General features: G+C 37.9%; 2 protein-coding genes across 4 annotated transcripts; both read left to right on the top strand.

The window, feature by feature from the left end:
* The first annotated feature begins 150 nt into the window (after positions 1-150).
* LOC110161136 (hepatoma-derived growth factor) lies at positions 151-3,955 on the top strand. Its single transcript, XM_055157638.1, has 6 exons — positions 151-536; positions 1,353-1,429; positions 1,515-1,653; positions 1,856-1,996; positions 2,476-2,631; positions 2,726-3,955. Exons 1-6 carry the CDS (start codon positions 450-452, stop codon positions 2,744-2,746), a joined length of 621 nt encoding a protein of 206 aa, XP_055013613.1. The 5' UTR covers positions 151-449; the 3' UTR covers positions 2,747-3,955.
* An 864-nt stretch (positions 3,956-4,819) lies between these two features.
* mrpl24 (mitochondrial ribosomal protein L24) lies at positions 4,820-8,193 on the top strand. 3 transcript variants are annotated; one of them, XM_020925864.2, is made up of 6 exons: positions 4,820-4,863; positions 5,106-5,292; positions 5,387-5,482; positions 6,221-6,324; positions 6,419-6,549; positions 7,567-8,193. In XM_020925864.2, the coding sequence occupies exons 2-6, from the start codon at positions 5,110-5,112 to the stop codon at positions 7,701-7,703; spliced, it is 651 nt and encodes a 216-aa protein (XP_020781523.1). In that variant the 5' UTR covers positions 4,820-4,863; positions 5,106-5,109; the 3' UTR covers positions 7,704-8,193. The 3 variants fall into 3 exon arrangements, with proteins under 3 accessions (XP_020781523.1, XP_020781525.1, XP_020781524.1); XM_020925866.2 differs by having other exon boundaries at positions 4,825-4,872; XM_020925865.2 differs by having other exon boundaries at positions 4,838-4,976.
* Positions 8,194-19,469: the final 11,276 nt, after the last annotated feature.

Here is a 19,469-nt window from a genome sequence, read left to right as displayed (position 1 = left end):
GAGAATAGAATAGAAATGGATAACAGATGTACTGCATAGACCTGGAGCATTACCTGTCCCTGTCCTTATATTTTTCCAGTCATGTGCAGTCTTGTGCTCTGATCGGTAGGGGGCGCAATTTGGACCAGGTCTTGGGGGCGCGTCCGTCACTCCGATTCAAACCCAAACAGTCGGAGGGAAGAGCTAATGCGGGGGTGTAGTAATTATTAAACAACAGTCTCTGGGCTCTTTTGTTGTAGAAATTGTGTTATTTCTTTTGCACAGTGCTGGGGTTTTTTATCGCTGCTTTCATTGGTCCGACTCCGCGGGAAAAAGTCGCACTCCACTTTTCGGCGCCTGGAGGATTTGACATTCACTGGTTCAGTTTTTGGAGCAAGTGATTGTCTATTTGCATACAAGAACCACTATCTATTATATTGATTTCTACTGTTGCTGTTTTGAAGAAAAAAATGCCCAGAACCAACCGGCAAAGGGAATATAAACCCGGAGATCTTGTGTTTGCTAAAATGAAGGGTTATCCTCATTGGCCTGCCAGGGTAAGTGCTGGTGCAGTGAACAGTCGTGTCTGTGTGTGGTTTCTGCGTTTGTAATAGTCGCAGTCCTCCCTGGTGTCTAGTATAGTTTACTCCTGCGGCCTGACACTAGTTGGCTAACAGGAGTTAGCTTTAGCCGGTGTTAGCCATGTGCTGCAAACACGCAGCTAATGGCACTCTGCTCAACTCAGAGACTAATTACTTTCGGGTGGTTCTCCGTGTTCAGGAAACGCTCTTTAGCTCATATCTACAGCTCCTCTTTTCTAAATGAACGGGCCGTTTCAGTCACCAACACTTGGCTCTCGGTCCCTAAGGGCCTTTTATCGTAGGCCAGGTCTAATCTTCGTGGCCCTAAATAGTTGTTATCGCACATCGTCACCTGCGTGTTGCGGTCATGACAGCGCAGACCTGCTCCCCGCGGCGGGGCTTCACTGCGGGGCTTTCCGAGGACAGGCTCCGGGCTGCGCAGCTCCACAGCCTTTGCGCTGTTTGAGTTTAGGGCCAGCCTTTAAACTGCATTAAAACTTGACGAGTTTAGCAACAAGTAGGCTCTTTCTGACGGTTTTATTATTATCATATTACGAAAAACAGCACCCAAGATTCTCACACTTGACTTGGGTCATCAGTGTAATTCCACAAAATCTTGTTTGACCTGTACAACAACGTGTAAGTGAGTGTGTTTTACTAATACTTTTTCTTTTGATAAGTAGGCTGTATTGTTAGTTTCTGATTGAAGCATGCCAATAACAACAAAGCAGAAAAGAGTGGCCTTAATATCTCTTGTTATTGTATGACACTGTTATGAATGTCTTTTTCCAGATTGATGAGCTACCTGAAGGAGCTGTGAAATCTCCCTCAAACAAGTACCAGGTCTTCTTCTTTGGGACACATGAAACGTGAGTAACATTTTTTTGTAGCCTTTCTGTCAGTTAAATATTAGTGTTCTATTTCTTGTAATAATGTGGGTTTTTTTAACTACAGGGCATTCCTGGGTGCCAAAGACCTGTCCCCTTATGAAGAATTTAAGGAGAAGTTTGGAAAAGCCAACAAGAGAAGAGGGTTTGCAGAGGGACTATGGGAGATTGAGAACAACCCTACCGTTACACATGAGGAGTATGAGGTAGGCGTTTCCTCTGATAACAGGCTGGGCGTGAATGCCTTTGGAGACAGCTTGCATTCACTTTAGTTTGCTATTCCCCATAGTGCAATGTCTAATCACAATAATAACCTTCCAAATTATTTCAGAAAGTACAAATGCCAAGTATTAATGATTAAAAACTGAAAAAATGTTTAATCTTGTCATGTTATTGTTTTTGCCTCAGGCTTCAAAGAAAGACAATGATGCATCTGAAGCGACTGGTGATGGTGAGAAAGGAGGGAGCAGTGATGAAGACGAAGGAGCTCTGGTCATTGATGAAAAGAACGAAAGAGGAAACAAACGGAAAGCAGAGGATACTACGGAGGTCAGTCGCAAGTAGTGCTTTAGTTATGTACTTTGGGAATTAGTCGTTAGATTCTAAAATCGTCTTAAACTGAGGGTTGGCATCTGCAGGCCTATCCCTGAATGATTTCATATTTCTATTATATCATCAATCATAAAAGTACATAAGAGTACTAATTTCTTCTAGTGATTTTGCTGTTAAGGCTGCACTGTATAACTTTTCTAATGGAGGTTCCACACCTGATTCTGTCTATGGAGATCTTAGTACATTGCCTGGAATGTTCCACAATGTGACATTAAATTTGCCCTTAATTAATTACAGGCATTCATCCTGCTCAAAAACATGCATTCTTACTGCGGCACCTTTAATGGCAGTTGTTCCTCTACATTTATTCAAACTCCACGTGAAAAAATAGAATGTTCTACTGACACCTGAAACCTTTTAAGACAATGTAGACACATGTGTTTAACAGAAACTGACTGACCTCATATCACCTTTAGGCATCTTCCAAACGGCAAAAAGATGCACAGAAAGAAGAGGATTCAAAAGAAGATGGGGACAAGTCCAGCGAAGAGCCCAAAGTAAACAATGTGGACGGACCCAAAGACTCAACACCGAGTGAATCTAAAGAGGAAAACGCCCCCACTGCAGAAAAGGTTTGGATAACTCTGATATTACACGGTGACACGATAATGAGATGTTATGGTTATTTTTCTGTTTGTTCTAAATGTTGATTCATTCTTCCTGCAGCCTGCATCAGACAATGCTTAACGTCGACTTGTGGAGAGACTGGAAAAAGGTGCTTTTCTGTGGTTATCGAAACGTCAAAAGAGTTTTCTTCACATTTGAACCATTTTAATTAACAAGAGGATATAAAAAGATGTTTGTATCTAAACAAACAAGTTTTTATTTGCGATTTGAGGATATTATATATCCCAGGAATAATAGTTTGTTAATCTGATAAAAAAAAAAAACATAAGTCAGAGAGCTCATTTATAATGTGGTTTTAGGTGTGTATATATTATTATTTTTAAGTGCAATTGCATTAGGACTTGAAAGGTGTCATAAATCTGAATTTTAGAGGGAATAAACACTGAATATGGAAAATAAGACCCAGATTTTAAATAAATTACATTAAGGATGTTAATCTTGGTGTGCCCTATAGTTGTACAGGCAAAACTCACTCATTCATAAAAGTGCTTTTAATATTTTTTTTTTTCTGTCTGACTTCTCTGCTGATCTTAAACCATGTATTGTTGCTTAGTACATGATAAGTTGCACTTATAGACGTTTTACTCTCTTTGCTCAAAGTCAGTTGTGGCTTAGATTTTGTTAATTGTGTTTTTGCTTTGATGTAGTGCTTTTTTGCATGTGACCAAATTGTTTGTTTTACATCTGGGGACTGGGCATAGTTAATATATCCAATTAATATATGAAGCCCCATTTGATAAGAAAGTAAGGCTCAAAGATAGTCTTTTATTGTTTTTTATCATGATGTTATTTAAAGTAGAAGACATTCCTAATTGTGTTACAGCTTGGCCTTCATGTTTTATTTAAAAGCAAATTATGAACAGTTATAATAATTTGGTGTTAAGAAATGTTCAAAACCACCACTCAAAAATGTCATGATGTTTTGTCAGAGAAAATATATTAACTGGAAAGGCCTAATTATTTTTCTTTTCTTTTGTAATATGTAATTTATCTGAAACCCAAAGTTATTATGTTAAAATGTTACTTGAAATCTACAATTGGTTTAGCGGTTTGTTTTGGATTTTCTTTCAACATCTTCCAATATTCAAGATTATGCCCGTGTTTGGATCACTGCATTGTACAGAATCAACATTTCACAGCAGTTTCTGGTTTAGTTTTACGTTTTCAAAGCTGCCATTGAACCTTATATGCTGCTTAGTTTTCTGTTAGAGCTGCTAGACCATTGAATAAACCTGTTGATTATAAAATAAAAATGTTTTGTGATATTTACCTTAATTGTGTCTTTATGGGAAAAGTCAGTTTTTGCTCTATGCATCAGCATAATTTGTGTAGTTTAAGGCTAGCAAATGTGTGGCTAAACATATGTTTAATTGTACACCCTAAGGATAAAGATTTTAAATAATTTCTACATAAACTTCCTCATATGTTAACAATGGTTACTACACATGTAGCCTATGTAGTTTTCTTTTTCCTGTTTGAGATATGCTTAATATTGACACTTCTGTTTTTATTTGGTACAGCTTTTTAAGGTGCACTGTGTAATTTTTAGTAGGGGTCCATCACCTGCTTGTTTATTTTTTGTCTATGGAGATGTTATTGCTCTGCCTGGAATGTCCCACACTATGACATTAAACAGCTCTACCTTAAATTTATTAAATTACAGGTCGTTTTGCAGCTAAAAATACCAGGAAAAATAGGCATTCTGACTGTGGCCAGGGTTGCCTCTCCACAGATCTGACCAATACTATGGTTTGGTTTCATCTCCATGAAGATAGAAAGGTTTAATATCATACTGTGAAACTTTCCAGACAAAGCAATAACATTCCCACGGAGAAAAGCATTTGATGGACCCTCCACCAGAAAAGTTACACAATGCACCTTTAAGGTTTCATCCATCCATCCATCCATTTTCGTCCGCTTATCCGGGGCGGTTAAGGTTTCTTTAGAGGAAACCCGACTTTATATGCCAAAAACATTTTACAAGATAAAAGTCCTGAAGAAGGCTGAAAGTAGTTTAGTTTTGTAAATTTACCTTTTTTACTGAATTACCTCTGATACTATCAATTACTTACTACGTTAGAAATTGTAACGTATTTATGTATTTTCCCTCCTGGCCAGTAGAGGTCAGTGTTTTTCTTGTTGTGTTTCCATGTGACATTGGCATCACGAGAGGACAGGTAGTGCATGTACTGTTTTCAACATTTTACCTTATTTTAAGTCGAATTAACTTTAAATTCAGTCTATATGAATGGAGTTTAAGACTATAAAGCCTGACATTACACGGCATTGGGCAAGTACAGTAATCTAACGCTAAACTTTGATGAAATTGTTAGCTGTTAGCATGAACTGTGCTTAGCCTCATTGACTGACAGTGGATTTAGTGGATCCTAAACTTGTAATAATATTATTCTTTACGCAGCACAATGAGGCTGACCACGTTGTTGGCGATGGCTATGAGGGTGGTGGTGCCCAAAGACTATCGTTACGGCACAAACAGACCGTGGACTCAGGCGGCAAAGAGACTGAATCCCCCTGGTAAGAAACGGAGGAAGGTGTTTGTGGAGCCCATAGCCCCAGAAGACTGGAGTGTGTTCAGAGGAGACAGGGTAAGAAAATACATATATTTATTCAGTGCTGCGAAATATAAGATGATTTTGTTTGTTGTGAAGAAACGTCTATGGTTACATTTTTTATTCCTAGGTTGAAATTCTCACAGGAAAAGACAAAGGAAAACAAGGAAAAGTCATCCAAGTTTTCAGACACAGAAACTGGGTTATGTTGGAGGGGCTCAATACAGTAAGGATACCGATAATGTTTTATTGTTGTATTTCCTTTTTCTGGATCTCAGTCAACAGTTCTATCATAGTTGTTTAATCACAGAAGTAATAACTCATGTAATAATAAGAAAGTATTATTGTCTTTTTTAACTGAGTATATTTCCACAACATTTTTAACAGTTTGCAATAATAATAAATTACATAACTGCGCAATTACTAGACCTGCCATGATTTTGTAGCATGATATATTGATGCAGAGAATCATCGTGATAAACGGTGAATGAAACTATTTTATGCCACTGACACAATGAAAATGAAGCAGCATAATCACAGTAAACAATTTTAAACAGTATCATTTAGCAAGGCATGACCTGCAGCCAGTAAAGTGCATAAGGAACCAATAATTTGCCATATAAGTTATTTATTCAACCCTACAGCTCAAATCTTATCGTATTACAACAGAAATTACAAAAATCTTACCATGATTGCAAAGAAAATGTACCAATGATAAATATTGATCTTAAAAATACAGTTATCATATACTGAACAATAAGTCGATATAATAATTACTGTGACGGGCCTAATTACAACCAAATACTTATTCACATTTTAACATAACTGTGTTGTTTGATGGTTCACCACCAGATGGCACAAAAGTGGTTTTATTATGCTCGTTACATTTTATACTTGCAAATTAACTTGATTAGTATGGGTTCACTACACTTAAATACGCTTGTTTTTTTTCCAATTGTTGCAGCATTACAGATATGTTGGAAAAACCCCAGATTATCGAGGGACCTACATCGCCACAGAAGCTCCTCTCTTGGTCCGAGATGTGGCCCTTATTGACCCCTCTGACAGGTATTATCCAGTCTATTACTATTTTTTTTATTGTGTTAAATGTTCATTTCCATATCTTTTTATATGAACAGTATATATGTTTATTTTTTTATAGGAAACCCGCAGAAGTAGAGTGGAGGTTCACGGAGGAGGGAGAGAAGGTGCGTGTCTCTCTCAGAACAGGTCGAATCATCCCCAAACCTGTGGTGGAGAGAAGAGATGGCATCGTCCCACAACAATGGAAAGGTCAGGATAAGAAAGAATCTTGTACAGATGGAGTGTCAAATAGCAAGTTGTCTTTATAATTATTTATTAGTTTATTACTTATAACTTTATAAACGCTCTTTATTAATATCGAATGTATGAGATGGAATCAATGTGTATTATGTAAATATTAAAAAGGTTGAAAGTGAAACATAAACCAATATTAACAAAAAAATCACAAAATTATTATTTTTTCATCATTTCAGTTCTTAAATTGATAACATTCTGTTCCTGTTATAAAATAAAAATGCCCTAGGAAAAAAACAAACCTAATATGGCGCTGGCTCTCCCAGTATGCATTTGATATTTGCTGTACACTGTAAAGAAGTGAACTAAGGTAGTGTGGCTTCACCCATAGTGTTTGGCTCCAGTCAAATGAAACTCATTGCAGCTTGTGGTGAATTTGGAGCCGAGTTCCATATTAGGAATTCCCACCATGAGTATCATAGCAACCAAAGAGCCAATCCATAGCGAGGCTGTTGAAGGTAACGTCCCTTCCTGCTCGCACCGTCTAGCAACGCTGTCAATCAGACCTGTTGCTAACACTAGCAGGAGCGCCTGATTTGCCTTTATTATGTTCAAATCTTGATTTGTGGACAAAATAGTGAAATAAAAACACCTGGATCATGTAGAGAACAGCAATTACAGAGATAAGGGCAACGGTTTTCAGTATAAAGTGAACTGGTGCCAGACTCCATCTATATACAGTCTATGATCTCTGTCTGTTCTTGAGGTTAGATGCCAAAAAAAAGATTTTGTTGTATAAGCATTTTTATTTTTAGACTTAGCAATATAACGGTAAAACAATTAAATCATTTACTCTGAAAATTGTTCAGTTTGCTACCTCTTTCAATTGCCAGTCATTATGCATTGTGGTCTGGACATTTATAGTGGAACGAGTTTGCTCCTTAAACTCGGACACCTTTTCAGACTAAGTGCCCTGCCAATGTTGCCATACACAGTTTCTCTTTATAAACAACTGACTTTTATGCTTTACAGATGGTCCCAAGGACACCAGTCCTGACGATGCTCTTGCAAAGACTTATGTACCCTCACTGAAGACTTTGGAGGAGGAGGTGATGGAAAAGATGGGCATTGTGGAGAACAGGAGGCACAAGAGGTCTTATTGGTATTAACCTGTATAAAGGTGCACTGCATAACTTTTCTGGTGGAAGGTCCACCACCTGCTTGTCTCCATGGATGTGTTGTTGCTTTGTGTTGAAAGTTCCACAGTATGGCATTAAGCATGTCTACCAGGCAAAGTTACAGGTCTGGGGAGAGGCAACCCCACTCATAGTAAGAATACATGTTTTTCAGTGCATTTTTGAGCACAAACACCGTATTTGTATAAATGCTAGAACATAAGTCCAAAAGCATACTGTGGAACATTAAAGGCAAAGTTATAGAATCGGCATGGAAACGAGCACATGGCAGACCCTCTACCAAAAAAGTTACACAGAGCACCTTTATTTACCAACAAATTATTGTCCAGATTACTTTTATTGGACAAAGAAAATATATCACCAGATTGTCCAATAGACACATATTCACTGTAAAATTCAATAATGTTCTTTTGAGTTTTCATATGTTTGTTTGTTGTATAAATAAATGTGACCGTTAAGTTATTGTTCAGTTGCTTTTTTAATTGTGTTGTTTTCAAGTTGGGTTTTCAATCAAAGTGTTATATTTTAATTAGAATTTTTAAGTTATCAGAAATTATACTGACAGCATTTACAGTCATTTATTTTCTAACAGAATTTAAATTCATCAGAATGTGTCTTGTTTGTGAGTGTTGAACAAAGAATTAATCAAAGATCAAAACGTCTATTTGATTTTGGTGTAAAACAATGCTGCCTATTTATGCCTTTATACCGGTACACTGAAATAACGGATGAAACCTGTAAAAGTATTGAGGTTGCCAGATAGCATTAAATCCACCCCAGAGTGATGCATAAATACCCAATTTATGTTACTATTAGTAATACAGGAGGACTACTGTTAGCAAGTCCCTTAAGCTCCGAAAATCCACTTTTGGCTTGTTAATATTACACAACTTAATTTTGGTTACCAACAGATCTGTTTCTTGGTATTTTCCACTGTTCACAACAGCAGACACTGTCGTCTCTGGAGCTCACAGTATTGCTCTTGGCAGGGACAATATGGTTGAAATAGCTTCAGAAATGTGAGGATAAATTACTCAAAACTGACATATAATTTGTCATGTTAAAAAGAGAGGCTGCCTTTGACACTTGGGAGACACTGGTTTAAAATAAATTACCTTAGAAACAACAACTGTTTATCATATTTATTTCCCAATGCTACTACTTCATAAAGTTGTTGAAAATTATTATTTGGTATGTGAAGTTACTTGTTTTTATAGCAACTGGGAGAAGTTGAGTGATGCAGATTTTCTGATTCTGATTGTTAATTTGTCCCATGAAGGACTTCAGAACAAGTCATAATCTGGGCAAAACCAAGCCATGAAACACAAATAATGCAATGTTGTTTTTATGTGTTTTATTATGTGTAATAAATTCAGTCCCAGACCTACAGCCTTATAAATGACCACACTTGTCAGAGTTATCATCCAGGTTTAATGGTAGTTGTTGTGAATGGTAGCTAAATTCTGTGAAGTCTCTTTTCTTTGGCTGGTTAACCACACAGATTCACTTACAGTTAAAACCACATCCATGCATTGCCAGATCCACAGCTGTCGATGCTACTGTCCACGTTGCCCGGCAGTAGACACAAAAATCCCATTTCCTGGATAAAGTAAGACATGACACAGTTTGTAGAGCCCATTTTCCGGTGGGCGCAGTGAGCCTCATGCCCAAAGCATTGTGAGGTTTTTACCGACCCGAGCGATGACTGAGCAGTTTTTCCCCAAACTTGTGCCCACTTCACCGCTTACAGAATCTAATACTTGAATAGAAACATGCTCTCACTGGAAACTTTGAAGCTTTTGAGGTCTGGGACTTTTGTGTGAAGGAAAATGATTCAAAAACTGGTCATCATTCTAAGTTGTTGCAGTCTGAAAGGTGGTGTGTCTAATATTGGTGAAGGGTAACTGAGGTTGTCTGGTTTTCCATATAAAAGAAAAAAAAACTGGTGAAGTAGAGTTTTGAGCAGTATGGGAATATCACAGCTCGTATTGTTTTGGGATGAAATCAGAAAAGTTAGACTAGAGATGGTTTGAACATGTACAGACTACAGAGGAAGGATGGTTTATATATTCATGACTATATTGTGATGCTACCACAGAAAATTATTTTACATCCAGAGACTCGGGATGATTATCTTGTTCATATTATTTGCATTTTTTTTTTTTTTTTGTTGTGCCATGTCAGCACAGCAAGTGGCACAACATGGGAGTGGGAAAGACATTCAACAAATCATCTGAGCCAGGAAACAATATTAAGACTCTGAGGTTAGCCTATAGCACTAATGTATCCAATCCTCTTGACCAAAGTGCAGCATAATTATTGTTTTTATGGGTCTAGCAAATTGTTGCAGTATTTTTAAAAGAAATCCTAGAAAATCATCCTCATTTTCATTAGATGTGATTATAGCCTAAATACAGTTTTTGGTACGTAATACTGTACCCATGTAGAGTTTCCTGGAAATCTTACTCAACCCCTTTATTATTAGTCTGTCTACGTCTTCAAAACTCCGAATGTTTTGTTCCACTTGTGACGTCATGAAGCAGTAGTTTTCAAGTTAACAGTTTTCAAGTTAACAGTTTTCAGACGGTTTCACTTTGTAGAAACCGTCTGACCTCGCAGCATTAGAATTCGTTCGCTCGACGGTAGGCGGGTACTTTTTAATTTAACCATTCATTGCTATTTGGTCGTGACATATGTAATTCGCCACTAACGGAGCTAACTGGTATATTAAGCTTTTCCCAAATCCTGTAGGAAGAAGGGCAATAATGTCTTTCCCCTTGATAAAATTCACCAAACATTCTCTTTGTTCCGGCTTTAAATCCTCGATCTCAGAAATCGTTGCCAACACAGAATGTATGGCTCTTCGCTGATTGGCTGGTGCCTGGACTCGCACTTCTGGGGTTCTTGCAAACCGCATGCTCCCCTAGTGGCTCCCTGGAGCTTTTTCAAAAATGAGTGAAAATGGAAAAGGAATGATTTTTTTGGTTGTTGTTTTAATATGGTTTTCTGTAGGGGTAAAACCCTCGTTCATCTCTAGTCATGGATCTGATCCATCAGCTGTGTGTGCAAATGCAAATACATGAAAAGTGTTTCAGCAGAACAAATAGATGAGCTGAAGCGGGGTTGGTGTTCGGTGTCTCCACCTGAGAAGCGCTTTCCCCGAAAAAAAACAACAACAAAAAAACACGTGTGCAGACGGACCGCTCAGAACAACATATAACGAACCAAATGGGATTCACGCTTCTGTCCGGATGCTTTGCACCACCTCGGAACCAGCCGCGGTCGAGTGCAGAGGACCGGAGCAGCTCGCCCGGACCTGTGGTCCACAGTGCATTCTCGCTTTTCCCGCATGGAACCAGTGCACAGATGACTGCACTGAAGCACTCGGACCCAGTCCTTTGCGCGCTGGTCTTGCTCACTCCCGTCTGGAACCAGGACATGGAGGATGAAGCCTCCGGACAATCTGACCAACACTGGACCCCCAGCCGCGTCCCATGTGTTTGGTGCTGGTGCCCGAGCTCAGAGCTTCTGCTCCGGGCTGATGTGCACGGAGTTGCATACAAAGTTCTACATGTGCTCCTATGCACGATCAGAAGAAATGCAACTGCTGCTCTGAATGCTTCCATCATCGTCGTCAAAGCAACAGGTAAACGTCGGTCGCACTTTCAGCGCGTCAGCTCCTAAACCTCCGTTTATCTCAGTTTACACGCAAACGTGAAACCGGAGTTTTCCAAAATCTCCACTCTAACCGGAGTTTTTAGAAAGATTCGTTTTCAGAGGCAAATTCGCCGTTTGCGTGTAAACGATGTGTACAAACGAAGGGAAATGTCTCAGTTTTTAAAAATACCCGTGTACGTGTAAACGGGGCCTAAATGACAAAGGAATCAACAGGGTCACAAAAGGGGTTTGTGTAATCATGAATGCTCATTTGTATTTGTAGCCTACTTAGTCATTTTAATAGGCTTGTATCGCTAATATACTGACAGCCTATGTTGCCTTCATATTAGGCTTGTATAAGGATTTAAATTTTTGCGGCTCCAGGCAAGTATGGTTTTTGTTTTTTTCTGCCAATATGGCTCTTTGAACATTTTGGGTTGCCGACCCCTGGTCTAGTGCATTCCAATTCCTGACTTAGTTACTGGAGAGAAATAAAATTTAGCAGAGGCTCTAGGTGGCACCAGTCTGGCTAGCTTTTACTTTCAGTTCAGTAGAGATTGGCAATTCCAGGGCTGAAATCATCTAAATAATTCTAGTGAAGGTGTGGAGTTTAAAAACACCGTGGAGCACTTCCTGTATTACACATGACATGACATCACAAGGTGGAACAGAGTGTTTTCAGTTTGAGAGAAGAACTCCGCCAACATGTGTGAATGAAATAAACACAAATCTAGGTATGTTTGTGATGAGGAAGCAACATTATAAAATAGACCAAAAAATAACATACTATTGGCCCTTTAAAATTCTAACACTTTTTATTGTAGCACGTTTAGGCCAAACTGGTCCAAACTCCTCTGAGAAAAGACTAAATTAGACCCATCATTCAGACATGGATGTGTGCTGAAATCCTACACAGAAGCAATCCTGCAGTTTTTTTCCAGTAGCTCCAAGCTTCAAACAAGGTTCCTATAATTAGATGCTGTCATTATATTGTTGCCATGCTCAGATCAACAAGATCAGAGTATTCAGATTTAGTCTTAAAAGTCCTTCAGATGTGCAACAAATTTTAGCTCAGATGGCTATTTTTATTTTAGACTGTATTGCAGAAATGCTGAAGAGTTCTTTTCGCTTGACACGTGAGGACCCAGGTGGGACTGATTAAAACGCAGCCTTGAGATCATTTGTGAATCAGCAAAAAACAGCCCTAATTCTGCCTGAGTCACTTGCGGTTTGAAGTTTACTGTGATTTACCAGAACTGTTCTTGATTAACCAGCCACAGAGCAGAAATTACAAGGTGACCATTGTGTGTGTCCTCCTTTGTTACTTATTCTTCCATGAACAGTTATAGGCTGTAGCTTGTTTTAGAGGTTTACAGACACTTAAAGATGACATATTGTGCCAAATCATCTTTTAACAACTTTACCCATGTTACAGTGATGTTCCCTCATCTAGGCCTGTGATGGTAACACATTTTCAAGTAAGATATATTGCTGAAATAAATATAGACTTAGACAAATTTTATTGATCCACAAGGGAAATTATTTGGACTGCACAGTAGCTCACACATCACAATATTGTATAATAACAAAGAGTGAAAAATATAAATGGTAATAATAAAATCTAAATAAGTATAAATAAAAATATCAAGAGACTTATGTCAAATAAGGCATAATTATATAAATGTATATATACAAGTAAAAATAAAATAGAAAATAATGAAAGCCACCAGCAGTGATGATGGCTCTTGCCCCTACCACACCCCACCATGTGACTGCCCACCATGCTATTGTCCCTTCCCAACAAAAAAATTACACAGAGCACCTTTATTTGTTTATTTTATGTATTTATTTATGTATTTATTTATTTGTTTATTGCTATCTTTGCACTCTGCCTGATGAAGTCACTTGATTTTTATTAATTGGTAAAATAATAACGTATTTAAAAAACATCAGGGAAAAAATGGTTCATGGTTCATTTGCATTGCATGGTAGGGGGCGGTATGGAGTACACTTTATGCTTCATAGTATAGTTATATTCAGGCCGAGATCACGCACTATAGTGATCCAAATTTCAGCACGATTGTTCAGAGCATGTGCTGGCCAATCGTGGAAACTACCCCATGTCAGTAATATATATTTTTTGCTTGTAGTCATGCATAGAATTTAATCCCCAAATTTGGTCCAAATCTGATAATGTTGACATTTCATTTTTATGGTAGGAGGCGCTATAGTGTTCAGTTGTATTAGATTTCATATCCCATTACATCCAGGCCAGGATCACGCGATTGTGATTTGAATTTAAGCTCTCTAGACCAATGCCTGTGGTTGTGAGAAGTCATCAAACAAACAGGAAATGAAGGTGTTTTTCTCCAGCGTACAGGTCCTTGCCAGGTGATAAATGATCATACTGAAACTAATTTATGCCACTGACACAATGACCCAAGAGATTTAAACCACAAAAACTATTTTAAATGTACAATACTGTTAAAAACTGAAGCAATAGATAATTAGCAAAAGACTTTAGTACTTAGTTTGCATCTGTAATGAGTCAGAGAAATTTATATTTCAACCTTAAACACACTTCTTGGTTTGAACTTGGGACCGTCTTGCTGTGAGATGCTGAGCTGCTTTGCCACTGTCGACTTGTAGTCAGCTTCATAATAAACAGGCTTATATATTATATAGTATATTAGGTTTTACAGCCAAATCGCCATGGCAAAAAATGTTCATACAAAGTGTTAATTGACAATATCATTCAATGATAATGTAAGTCTGTATTGTCAGGTTCAGTTTTAAAGGGCCCATATTATGTTATTTTCTGACCTATGTTATAATGTTATATGTATATAATTCCTCATTAAACCATTCCTGGAGTTGTGTTTTGTTTCATTCACACATGTTTACGGAGTTCTTTCGAAAAGAAAACACTCTGTCCCACCTTGTAATGTCATGTGGTAATACAGGAAGTGCTCCAATCTGTTTTTAAACTCCATACATCTTCATTAAAATCTTTTGGATGATTTCAGCCCTGGAACTGAAGGAAAAAAGATCTATTAACTTGAAAACAACAGCTTCATGACATCACAAGGTGGAACAGAGTGTTTTCTTTTCGAAAGAACTCCGTAAACATGTGTGAATGAAACAAAACACAACTCCAGGAATGGTTTAATGAGGAATTATATACATATAACATTATAACATAGGTCAGAAAATAACATAATATGGGCCCTTTAAAATTGAACCTGACAATACAAACTTACATTATCATTGAATGATGTTTTGTGAGTGTTTTGAGCTTTGGAGACCTCCATAGTAGACAGACTAAAAATAAAGGCAAACATGTGTGAATGAAACAAAACAAAACATAACTCCATTTGTGTTTTTGAGGAGGTGACAACATTATAACATGACTTAAAGCTCACAAAAGTTAATTTTGTGTAATATAGGACTGTTAACTCACCTGTGAGGTTTAATATTTCTACTTAACACACCTGACCTGCTGTGATTATATGTAGATGTCAGATTCCTCAGGTCCAGACCACCAAACGCTGAGCTCGGACCAACATCCGCCACAAACTGTAGCTCTCACCGCAGAGGAAGAGGAAATGCACTACATGGACAATTTTGAGGATGTGGCTCAATTCTCTTTCCTCGCTTTGTTCTCCTTGATTCCTCTTCTCGATCCTCTATTTTTCAGCTGTCAGTCAAATGTGTCATTAAGTGGTGTCCCAAAGAAAACCACGGAAGGAAAGGAGTAAACACGAGGGAGGCTTCAGGAGGCAGACATCAGATCAGATAATCACACTTTATTGGTCCTCACCCATTTCCCACAGAATCGAGGAGAGGGATCAAGGAGAAGGAAGAAAGGAAAGAGAATAAAGTAGGTGTCTTACTGAAAAACAGCAAATATAGTGTAGTGAGTAAATGGTAGGCTATTTGGATGTCGCCTTTGTAGTTTTCTCCCAAAATCCATGCACTCATAGGCACAGAGTTGGTGAATACTAATTTTGAGTACATGTATTCTGGTACAGTTACTCTTTCATTTGGTGGTGCTCAGAATACAGTTACTTTCCTAAAATAAAAGGAATACATGGCAGTACTTCATCATGCATTTTGGCTTTGAACTGCCTGGTATTAGTGAGAGGAAAAAAAGAAAACACAGCTCTTGCGGAGATTGCGTGTGTGATTTTTTTTTGTCTCTAATTAGCATAACTTATTGCATAATAACAAGAATAACGTTGTTTGTAATGATATGTTATGCTTTTACACTATAATATAATGCAACCTGATGTAAAAGAATCCCAAGTATTCAGACTACAGAACTCTGATTGGACCATGTATGAGAAGTATTCTGTGACTCAGTGTGTAAACTGCAAGTCGCTTTTAATTCATCCAGACAGACCTGTACAAATAAGTCTTGCTTCATTTATGTATTGACATCAAAAACCCATTTGCACCTACTATTTGCATGTGGGAGAAGTGAAAATATTTGTTCATCTTATGGCTCTGATATTTAAAGGTGCACTGTGTAACTTTTGTTTGAGGTCCATCACCTGCTTGTTTGTATAGATATGTCTTTTCTCTGCTTGGAATGTTCCACAGTATGACATTAAACTGCTCTATTTTACATTTATTCAATTGCATGTGGTTTTATTGCTCAAAAAACTAGAAAAACATTCATTCTGACTGTGAGCTGGGTCATCTCTCCATAGATCTAACTTGGTCTGGTTTGGTCTCCATGAAGATAGAAATGGACAGAGATGGACCCTCCACCAGAAAAGTTACACAATATTTTAAAGGTATTTTATTGATTTATAAAGATCTTAATGGTCTTAGTCCTATTTATTTATCTGATCTGCTTTTATCATATGAGCCCACTCAGTCTCTTAGGTCCTCAGGTCTCATCTTTTAACTGTCCCAAGAGTCCAAACTAAAACTCATGAGGTGTCATTTAGCTTTTATGGCCCCTGTTTATGGAACAGTAGGATCTGAGGTGGGGTGGGGTTGGTTCAAATGTATGAAAAGTGCTGTACAAATAAAGTTTGATTGACTGATTGGATTAACAAACACTTTGGACACTTGTATTTTTACGTGAGACATAAGGGAAAAAATAAAATGCATGATGAATCCTGTCCAGTTTTAGTTAATGTATCTTTTAATGTATTTATTTATTCTTTTTATCATATATTGTGTGAACTAAACTCTTTCTTCAAGTTCTCCTGCTGCATTACAGTCCCATTTAGCTGTACCCACATCAGCATCTCCCTCCGCGCTGACTCTCCAAATACACTGCACTCGGTCCAAATGGGTCATCTCGTGCGCACTTACTTTTTATATGGCCCTATAACGCGGCATAACTCGAGCCATGCCCCATCCTCGCCCTCGTGGACAAAGTGGGCAGTTCTGGTTCGTCTTCCTCGCGCACCCGCACTCGTCCCTCTCCTCTGTGAGCAGTGCGCGGGCTGTACCTGCGCAGAGCATCTCCTCACTTACCACAGACGCACTGCACCAGAGACGAGGGCAGCCACGTAAAAAAGACTCACGGATTATTTGGAAAGCGCGCAAAAGTCGAGACAACTAAAATGCAGCGAAGGTAGGACCATTTTTTCACATTTATTTTTATTTTCTTAAGTGTTAAATTTGCTAAATGTGACATGTCAATTAAGGATTTCAGATTATGCCCCCTTATTGCCAAATCTGTCAAACTTCCTAAAGGGCTTCGTAATAAGTAATTTTAATGTGATTTTAAGAAAGTGATAAGATTGCTGATACAAACCTATGACACAGACTAACTATAATTGAATAGGCCATTAGTAGCTTACACATCTAAAACACTTAATTTAGCTTAATGCTGTAGCCAAGACAACTTGCCCATGGCCCATGTTTCTATAAATACCCCAGTCCCCTGCAGAAGATGTTGCTTTTTTGTCTTAAGTGCCCCATTGTCTTCCTCAGAGTAACGTTTCTCTTTGTCACGTGACCTCAGCAAAAGGACAGGTACAAATGCTTTACTATAGAGTTGCTCATCCCTCATTCCTTGACCATGCCCACCCTGCACCATCTAAGAATGATTTATTTATGCTTCAAAATCAATTTACCATCATTTATTGAGCCCCTTTTGACTATCTCATCTGGAGAAGTAACTTCGGAAGACAGGACATGTCATATGCAGCTGATTTGGAGGAGCATTGCAGTAGCTCTTATGATCCCTAGAGGGCGCATATTTTGTGGTGTTGTGATTATTTAAACATCAACTTCAACCAATTTAAAGCTGACAAGACTTTAAGCAAATGTAAAATGCCTAAAATCTACCTTATTGGTCTACAGTTATAGCTTAAAGATGTATTGTGTAACTTTTCTGGTGGTGGGTCCATCAAATGCTTTTCTCCATGAAATGCTATTGCGTTGTCTGAAATGTTTCTCTGTGTGGTATTAAACATTTCTATTGTCATGGAGACCAAATCAGACCAAGTTACAGGTCAGATCTGTGGAGAGGCACCCCCGCTCACATCAGAATGTCTGTTTTTCTATGTATTGGTTACTCTAAGGCCACGGAAAGTAACAAAAGAACCAAGATGGAGAATCAAATAAATTAAATAATGTTTAATTAACAGGAATGTAAAAGATAAATTAATGAAACAGACTAAAAATATATACAGAAAATAACCTAAACTAAGAAACAAAAGAGGATTAACATACAAGTTTTGTGTCAAAAAACCCCCCCAAAAAAACAAAAAACGGGTCACGCAGGTTTACACAAAAACGAGTGATTAAACTAAGAGACACACAACAAAACTAAAACACAAGTGCCCCAAAGTAAAACCACATAAACCCACAAACAGAATCAAGTGACAAAATAAAAAAGGCACAAAACAGAACTAAACTAAACAAGTGTCTCAATGCAACAAACAACGTCAGACACATATTAGTACAAACGAGTGAGTGACACGAAAGAGACAGGCACGAACACAAAATGGCAGACTGGCCTGCAAAACCATCTGCAATTGAATAAATGTAATTTAGAATTGTTTAATGCTGTACTGTGGAATATTCCAGGTTAGCAGTGACATATCCATAGAAACAAGCAGGTGACGGATCCCCAACTAAAAAGTTACACAGTGCAAACAAATTGTAATTAATTAAATAGTCTTAAGTAAAAAAAAAGTCAATATTCTTCTACTGAGGGATATAATTGCAGCTGATATACCTCCAGCCTTTAATGTGGTTCTTAATTGACACTTAATAATCACCAGTGTCTCTATAGATGCTGTAAGTTCTCTCCACCCTCTCTGTATTCAGTGACTTTTCTTTGCCTGCATTGACCTGCCTGACTACACACTGTAAAAATGCTTTAAACCATGACACGTTGGCCACACTCTAATGTCTTTTCCAATGGCGGTGCGTTGGTGAAGCATCTGGTCTGTGGCTAAACCAAACTGCACATGTCTGCTGCCTACTCAGAGGGGGCAGAGGGAGAATCAAAAGGTTCAAATGGGGATTTTATTTGACTCATGATATGATATTTGTACTTTTTATCTGTGCTTGAATCTTGAATCTTGTATCTTGAATCCCCCTTAGGCCAATATTTATCTACTTAAAGAAAAGACATACAGCTTTAATTTAAGTGCAAAAAGTGCACTGCACATAATGTGATTAGGTGATGTGTCAAAAAATGTCTGTTAATGTTGTTTTTCTACATTGTACTTTTATTGTATTATGCAGAAGAGTACAAACAGACATTTAGTATACCATTTTAAATAATTTATGAAGTATGATCAAAATCAGCATCAACATGTCTTTGTTTGATCGGGAAAATATTTATATTGGCTATTAAAAAAAAAAAACACATCTGTTGATTTCTATTATTCTTAATGATCCACCCATCCATTTTCTTCTGCTTATCCTGGGCCGGGTTAGCCTGATTCATCAGCCAGTTTCACTTCATGGAAACTGTCTGACTTCCCAGCATTAGGATTCATTCACTCAACAGTAGGCGGGTACTTTTTTTATTTAACCAATCACTGCTATTTGGTCGTAATGTATATAATGCGCTGGTATATTAAGCTTTTCCCAAATCCAGTA

The sequence above is a fragment of the Boleophthalmus pectinirostris genome, unplaced genomic scaffold, assembly GCF_026225935.1.
Source record: "Boleophthalmus pectinirostris isolate CB_2022bp ecotype Guang Dong unplaced genomic scaffold, ASM2622593v1 HiC_scaffold_21, whole genome shotgun sequence".
Classification (NCBI taxonomy): Eukaryota; Metazoa; Chordata; class Actinopteri; order Gobiiformes; family Gobiidae; genus Boleophthalmus; species Boleophthalmus pectinirostris.
Note: the sequence above shows the minus strand (reverse complement) of the source record. Positions and strands in the feature narration are given on the sequence as shown.